Below are 9,069 nucleotides of genomic sequence, written 5' to 3'. Positions count from 1 at the left end.
TATGAAAAGTCATTGGTTATGTACTTGTTATATGCATGAAAAATAAGATCCACTCTTAAAGTTTACTATTAATAGATTTTTGGGCATTTGAAGATTTTAGCATATTCCCTGAAGTGAATACTGTATATAATTATTTGGAAATTATATTTATTGACTTTGTGGCATTATAGACTTCATATTGATATAGACATTTCCAGTAGTAAATGACATAATAGTATCTATATGTGGATACAAATTAAAAAGAATGATAATAAAATTATTAATTTGTTACAATTTAGTACAATTGAAGCACATGTTAAAGTAAACCAGAAGTTTACTAATACAAATGTGTTTACTACTTGGCGTGACCAGTTAGACCATCCTAGATCGAATATGATGCGAAAATTAATTGAGAATTCATATGGACATTCAACTAAAAAATCAGAAGATTCTTTAATTTAAAGAATTCTCATTTGTTGTTTGTTCTCAATAAAAATTGGTTCTTAGAAACTCATTAGCTAAAATTGAGATTTAATGTCTTGCATTTTTGAAATGAATATGGGCTCATTCATCCACCATGTGGATGGTTTTGATATTATATGATTTTGGTAGATGCATCTAAAATAATCACATACGTTATCAACTCGCAAATGACAGACTGATTGTTTAAATGACTAATTTCAGATTATGCAATTAAAACAATTCATCTTGCTAATGTTGGTGAGTTTACATCCCAAGTTTTCAATGATTATTACATATCAGTTGGGATAAAAGTTGAACATCCTGTAGCTCATGTTCACACATAAAATAATTTAGCTGAATTGTTTATCAAATGCCTCCAACTAATAGCTAAATCATTACTTATGAGAACAAAACTTTCTATTTCAATATGAGATTGTATTGATTTACATGTTGTACGCATCAAGCCAATAAATTATAAATACTCCCCATTACAATATTTATTTTTGGTCAAGAGCCAAATATTTCTCATCTTAAAATTTTTGGATATGCAGTATATGTTCCAACTACTCCACCACCATGCACAAGTCATAATAAGAGATTGGGAATGTATACTTATATGAGTCTCCTTATAATATTTTTGAGCAATTAATTCGAGATTTAATTGTGACATGAGTTGTCAATTTTCCCAACATTAGGGGGAGAGAAACAATAACTTATAATGAGTTAGGGGCAGAGTAATTGAACCAAAAGTTCAATAAGGATAACTTATTACAAGTTAACTGTTAGATATATTTATAACCTTAATGAGAATAACCAAATGTCATATACCATATAAAATTTTAATTTGAATCAAAGTCCCAATAGGACAATCAGTTAGAATAAATAATAGATTGATCGGTTCCAAAGATGAAAATTATTCTAGTGGTTATCCAGTGGAGGCGGGTGCTCCAAAAGAGAACCAAGACATAACTAATAAGTAAAACTTCAGAAGAGATTCAGGTACCTAAAACTAAATTTTAAAATAATGAAAATAAGATATCTCGATAAGTTATGTCAATTCGAGAAAATGTGGAACCGAATAATAAAAGTGGTCAACAATGATTTTACATGCAATATTATTATTGAAATAATGAAATAAAAGGAGGATCTTGAATAAATCTATTGAGAAATATAGATATGGAATAAATTGATCTAAATAGAAAGACGCAACTCAAGTACAATTAAATTCGAGGAGTTTTTGGACCAGTAGTTCAAATATTTAAATGTATAAAGCCAATGAGGGTGCAAATGAAGTAGTTTTGCAAACGCGGAATAAAAATATAAAGTTTTTCGCTAAGTACTGGTATTGATTATGAAAAGATATAATATTCTTTTGTGGATGCAATAACCTTTAGATATATTATTAAATTTACAATTCATAAAAGATTTAACTTGTGTCTAATAGTTGTTGCTATAACCTTTATAAATCACTATATAGTAAAGTTTATATTAAAATCCTTGAAGGATTTAGAATGCTAGAAGCATATTGAAATTCTCGGGAAATTATTCATTTATATGAATTGAAATAATTTGAATATATGTAGTAAATTTGACTTAGTGAATAATAGTTGAAGGAGATTATAAAATGATCCAAAATACCTATTTGTGCTTTTATAAAAGAATCATGATTAAAGTTTGTTATGATTATTATTGAATCTCCTGAAGAGATCAAAATATATTTCCCCAAATTTCCCTCACTCGTGACTTTTAAAAAAACGGTAATATAAATGCTTAGCAAAAACATTTAAATAGTCATTTGAAAAACTAATATTCAAGACTGAATATGTAGAATATGAGAAAGTATGTGATGTTTTCATGAGAGGGAGTAAATACGCGTTGTACTCTTTTTCCCTTAACCGAGGTTTTGTCCCATTGGGTTTTCCTGGTAAAGTTTTTAATGTGGCAATATATTATGCGTATTATAGATTGTGTATTCTTTTTCCCTAGTTAGGTTTTTATCCCACAAGGTTTTTCCTAATAAGGTTTTAATGAGGCACATTATCTACCAATGGACATCCAATGGGGAGTGTTATGAATATCTTATTAAGTGGATGTCCATCATGATCAAGATAAAGTTTTGATGTACTTTAAATTCTAATAGTTATTAGAATTAGATCTCTATTTCTTTTATACTTCTCATGCCTATAAATAAAGACTCTGATGAAGCATTGTAATCACCGCTTTTGATCAATAAAGTACATTCTCTGTTGCTTTCATATTTTCTTTGTTCTTTATTCTCCCCATATCTCTTTATTTTATAACAATTGATTATTTTTTATTGACTTGAAAACTTATTGTTTTTTTAAATATTTTTTATTGACTTGAAAACTTATTGTTTTTAAATATTTTTTGACAAAATTTTGAAACTTTGTCAAATAATATTCAAGAGACATAAAATAAACTTTCCAAAAAAAAAGAAAATTAAAATTAATATGAAAAAACTTAAAATTGAATCAAATTATGATGGAAAGTATGAAAATTTTTAAAAAATGATGATTAAAGCGTATCATCGTTAAATGGATCTCTTAAGGGTAAAATTGGTTGATCCGGATTCATTAATATTCTTTTTTTTAAGTACGATTTTTATACTACCCATAAATTCTCAAAACCCTTAAGATGAAAGATAATACATGTTTATACATACTTGAACTCCAATCCCCCTCGATTATTGCAATAGTAACGTTGTTGATTAAATTAAAGCTCAAATCAATAGATTCATTAATATTCTTAATTATAGTTTTACAAATCCATAATTTTTTTATATAATACCTAGAATTATCCATAACCCCTCCCCACCTTTAAATAGGAGGATAAACGCGCTTGAGCCTATGTCTTTCTTCGTCTTTCTATATTGGTAACAATGTCAATACCAACCAAGTTAAGACTCAATCGATCACAAATCCATAATTTTTGTTAGTCTTGGGTATTGGCCAAAAAATTGTGTCAAAATTATATTTTAACCTGGTGGATTAGTTTAAAAAAACGATATGATATTGTATCAAAATCGTATATGAGTACGGGTCTTAACTTGAATGAAGTGGTGATTAAAGCTCTTGTCTATTCATATTGTGTTATCACACCACTAATATCGTATAAAAAATCAAAAATTGAAAATAAAAATATATTAATTTAATCCAAAATTGAGAATATTGTATTTTACTCTCTTTTTTAATTAGGAATAAAAATGTTAACTAAATAAAGATGAACAAAATTTATCAATTTCCCCATTAATGAATTTGAGGTGTTTTAACATCCAACACATGCAAGCCTTTGGTTTCACGTACTACAATTATATAACTAACTAACTAACCATGCAATTTTCGATTTGGTATCAAATCAATCCTCCTCTTCTAAAACCCTAAGAATCGTGCAATCTACATTGTGAAACGGAAGAATATTTTAGGTGTTAGAAGAAAAAAGATTTGAAGGATTTAGGGATCAAGGATCAAGAAAAATGAAGGGGTTGTTCAAGTCGAAACCTCGGACCCCGGTGGAGATGGTGCAGCATCTGCATGAGCTTCTTGTTTTCGTTCTCGGCAACACCGAGACCCGGGAAAAGAAACGAGCAGAGAAGGTCGGTTTTCGTTTTTTGATTCTTCTTTTTCCGCTAAGTATGTCTCAATTTTATGAAAAAAGCAGGTTGGTGTTTTGAATAAGATTTGTTAATTATTGTAGCAAATTTAGCATTGAATAATGGTTTTATATTATATGAATTGTGCAGATTGGAGAACTGGATAAACTGCTTTTGGATATAAGAACTGTTCTTTTTGGGGATGGACAGATAGAGCCAAATACAGAAGCATGTGCACAAGTAACCAAAGAATTCTTTCAAAAGGATACATTTCGGCTTCTAATCAATTGTCTTCCAAGTTTGGATTCTGGGGTAAGTATCAATAGATGAACCTTTTATTTTTCTTTTCTTTCGTAATTATTGAGTTTCGCGCCTTGAAATTGATTTGCAGGCACGTCAAAATGCTACCCATGTGATTGCTAATTTACGAAGACAAAGGGTGAATTCAAAAGTAATTGCTTCTGAGTATCTGGAAAATAACTTGGATATCATGGATATTTTGGTACCAGGGTAAGATTTTATTATATTTTTTCTTGAATCCGAGTAATATAGGATATTGGTATTCGAATCCATACTCGGATACTATATTTGAACGATGATTGTATTGTTTTGACGTGGTAATCAGTTATGAAGACAGTGATATTGCTTGGACATATGGTGCAATCTTAAGGGAGTGCATCCGCCATCAGAATGTTGCTAGGTAAGAAAAAAAGAAGGTTAATTTGTGATTTTGTTTCCAAATTGTTCGACAAAAAGCTTCTTAGAAATGTTATTCTTGCTAATAATGCTAAAACTTTATATCTGAAAAATAAAATTTCTGGCCGATGATAGATGAAGATCAAATATATCAATTAATACGCTTAGCTTAATGTTGTGGATAAAAAAAGGGTATTAAGCTCTTCAACACTGATTTGCTGCAAATTCTTTCGTAATCCATTATATGCCAAGAATTAAAAGGAATATAGGTATAATCTTTTATCATATTCCATAGCTGCTGATTTGCATACACATAACTGATCTGTTAATAGATTCAGGTTAAGTTTAAAACCTTCTAATATGACTTATTATGAAACTAAGGGGGAAAAAGGGCTTAAATGATACTTTTGTGGGTTGATTTTACAGGTATGTCTTGGAATCAGATCATATGAAGAAGTTTTTCGGATATCTGCAAAATCCGAATTTCGACATTGCTTCAGATGTTCAAGCCACTTTTAAAGTTGAGTATCATTTTGTCTTTTCTTTTCTTTTCTTTTCTTGTCAGTCATTGTTCTTGCATATGTGTGCTTTATTTGTGCCAAAGAACATACAAATAAACTGATCTGACTGACACAAACACATTTCTGCAGGAGCTTTTGACAAGGCATAAATCCACTGTGGCTGAATTTCTTTCTGCAAATTATGACTGGGTAAAGTGCTGTATTCCACACACACACACATGCACACACATATATATTAGTATCTATGTTAAAATTATTTCCATGTATGATAGTAGCGAGTAATGTAAGAACATGTACTTTCAGAGGTATGAATTCATGATCCATGTGTTTTGAATCATATCATGTTCATTTTGGTTGAGACATAGACGAACCGCGGTCGTTGTGGTCATGGTAGTACTTAACAGTAAAACATCATACTATGATTATATATGTATATATACATGTAAAACATGGTTGTGAGTTAATCATTACAAAGTACTGCTAATCAATCACACATCAACTGCAGTAAATATCGATAGTGAAAAAAGCCGAAACCGCAAAATAACAATCATAACATCATATTGCAACAGCTAAGATCAAAGTTATTCTAATTCGGGTTTTATATATTACATGCTAAATACATTTCTTTCTTCCCTTTCTTACAGTTTTTCCGGGAATACAATTCACAATTGCTGCAATCCGAAAGCTACATAACCAGACGACATGCTGTGAAGGTATATCAGATGATTGTTGTTGGTGAAATGTATTAAGAACTTTGGGTTTTCAAATAAAACTAAGTTTACTAACTTCATAGTTGTTGCTTTTGATGTTGAAGCTCCTTGGAGATATGTTGTTAGATCGCTCGAATTCCGCTGTGATGGTTCGTTATGTGACTTCCTTAGATCACATGAGGATGATGATGAATCTTCTTAGGGTACTCTTTGCTCCTTTAATCACTAACACCTTTTTCTTTACCATATTACTGTATATATACATATATAATATATGTTTCGATGTGATCATTTTGGTTCATCAATGTGCAGGACTCAAACAAGACAATAAAACTGGATACATTTCATGTGTTCAAGGTGAATGATGATTTTGCTACGTATATTTTGATTGGCTAGAGTGTAAATAAGAACTTTTCTTTTAAAAATAAAGCTTGAATTTTGCTTGATTATTGTATAATTAAACAAGTCGAATTCGAGCATGTAATACTTGACTCAAATAATTTCTAACCTAATAAAAAAGAAATTCTTAATTTGTATTGAAGAAATCTCAATTAGAACATAGACAACATAGTTTTGGAATAAAGCTTAATCATCACATAGCTTGAATCCTATTTGCAATTGCAGATTTTGCCCTTTTATTATTTATTTATTTATTAATTTTCACTATTTCGTAGTTATTTGTTGCAAATCATAATAAGCCTCCGGAGATCATCAGTGTCCTTGTCACAAATAGAAGCAAACTTCTTCGATTTTTTGGCGAATTCAACATTGATAAAGGTAATATACATTTATTGAATTTTTTTTAAGTATTAAATATTGTTAATAAATGGTAAATATATATATATGTTGCAGAGGATGAACAGTTTGAAGCCGATAAATCTCAGATCATCAAAGAGATTGCTACCTTGCAACCCACGGATCGTCCATGCCAAGATTTAGATTCTTTCTAATATTCCATGTTAAATTTTCTTTCATTCTTTTATTTAATTATTTATTTTAGCTAAATTATTAATTGTACTATACTTAATTCATGCATGTTGTTTACATTACAGTTTCATATTTAGGAAGTTTCAAAATTATTTTACAGCTGCATAGTTTCTTTTTTATTGTAATTGCGGATGTTATTGTGGTAATTGTAAAAATTATTATCATGAAATTCTTTTTTTATTTATTTTTAAAGTATTTTACTGATAAAAGGAAAAGAAAGTTTAAATATATCATAAGTCCCTATTCTTTTTAAAAATTTAGAATTTAACTCTTGTACTTTTATTTCTAAGAATTCAGTCTCTCTACTTTTCATATTTCAAAATTCAAGTTCCACTGTCAAAACCATTTTTTTGAAAAAAACGGGGATCGACTTTGGTTTTGAAAGTGAAAATTAAAATGGGAGTCGCCACCGATCTTGATTTGGTGTAATCGGATCACCTTTGCTTTAATAAAACAATTTTAGTTTACTAAGTCTACGAAATCCAAGAGAATAAGTTCGGGAGTCGGTTACGTGCGAGGAAAGTTTAGCACCCTTGACACGCCCAAAAGTTGGTACCGAATTGATTAGTTAATGTCTTAATGTTGAAAATTAAAAATCGGGAATGAATTTGAAGTACGATCCCTTTTTATTGATGTCGATTTAAAAACGGTTGAATTAGCTCAAAATGATTGCTAAAGATTTCCTTGTCTCGAGATATCGGAGTATCACATCCCGTAAGTTAGGACACAATACCATGAACTCCCAAGCGCAAGTTTGTCTTTAATTTTAATTGGATTTCCATATGTTTTAAAACTCAAAAGGATATTTGGCTATTTAGAATCAACGAAATAACCGAAATCCCATAAGTTAAGGCACAATTTTTCGATGTTCCAAAACGCAAAACATTGCCTTATTTTAGAATTTAAAGAACACGAGTGAAATTCTAAAGGAATATTCGATTATTTTGAACAAACAGGAAATCGTAACCCAACACAATAGGGCGTGATTCCCCGAGTTGTCAAACATCAAACATTACATTTGTTTTAAAGAATTTTTAAAGACATGGGTGAAATTCCAAAAGAATATTAGATGGTTTTGAACAAATGGGAAATCGCAACCCAGCACGATAGGGTACGATTCCCAAGTTGCCGAACATTGAACATTGCCTTCGTTTTAAAGAATTTTTAAGTGAATAATCATAAAACTGGCTTAAAACGCATTAATTTTACTTGAAGTAAGATAGAATAATTGATTTAAAAAAAAAAGTCACAAATTACAAAGTAGCATTTGTAAACAAAAAAAGAGTGAAATTATAAACATGGGACAATGCGCACAAATGAAATACTATATTCGGCGAAGAATAATAGTATAAACATAAAAAATGAATTAATCAACACATCATGGTAATGAGTTCATATCTTACTTAAGACATTAATAAGAAACCAAAATATAACTCACCACAGAAACATATTAGGTGGAAATACAACAAATTTTCAAATATAAATGAATAACAATTAAAATGATAATGCAAATGAAGAGTAAACAATATGTAGCAATTATGTATGAAATGAAATGAAAACTAAAAAACAATACATAATATATAAAACAATACGGATAATAGGAGTCAATATAATGTGTAACAATTCAAAAGCCACTAATAAAAATTTAAGGTTTGAAATGATTTACATATATATGAAATAAAACTAAGAACATATAAATGAAGATTAAAATAAATATTGTAAAAGAAGAATTTTGGAGCAAATAACATACAAAAATATTTTAAAAACAAAACATATCTATTTAAAGGTGATGATATACAGACAATAATAAAAAAAAACATAAACAATATATAATGAAAGTATAATAAAAATAAAGAATAAACAATATACATGACAAAATAACAAATCAATATAGAATATAACAATATATACATGAAATAATCTTGAATAACAAGGAAATAATAAAACATACTTTTTAAAGAATAAACTATATAAGTAATAAATTTGAAAGGAGACACAAATAAATAAATTTAAAAGAAATTATATGTGTAAAATAACATGGAATTAATAATGTGTATGAAATAAAACTAATTTTGTCATAAATTATATATGTATTAATATAAAT

General features: G+C 28.9%; 1 protein-coding gene across 1 annotated transcript; it reads left to right on the top strand.

The window, feature by feature from the left end:
* The first annotated feature begins 3,782 nt into the window (after window positions 1–3,782).
* LOC107953632 (putative MO25-like protein At5g47540) lies at window positions 3,783–7,132 on the top strand. Its single transcript, XM_016889000.2, has 11 exons — window positions 3,783–4,054; window positions 4,202–4,363; window positions 4,443–4,561; window positions 4,677–4,751; window positions 5,174–5,267; window positions 5,398–5,457; window positions 5,913–5,981; window positions 6,083–6,181; window positions 6,291–6,335; window positions 6,653–6,755; window positions 6,831–7,132. Exons 1-11 carry the CDS (start codon window positions 3,935–3,937, stop codon window positions 6,926–6,928), a joined length of 1,044 nt encoding a protein of 347 aa, XP_016744489.1. The 5' UTR covers window positions 3,783–3,934; the 3' UTR covers window positions 6,929–7,132.
* Window positions 7,133–9,069: the final 1,937 nt, after the last annotated feature.

Source organism: Gossypium hirsutum, chromosome A08 (assembly GCF_007990345.1).
Source record: "Gossypium hirsutum isolate 1008001.06 chromosome A08, Gossypium_hirsutum_v2.1, whole genome shotgun sequence".
Classification (NCBI taxonomy): Eukaryota; Viridiplantae; Streptophyta; class Magnoliopsida; order Malvales; family Malvaceae; genus Gossypium; species Gossypium hirsutum.
Note: the sequence above shows the minus strand (reverse complement) of the source record. Positions and strands in the feature narration are given on the sequence as shown.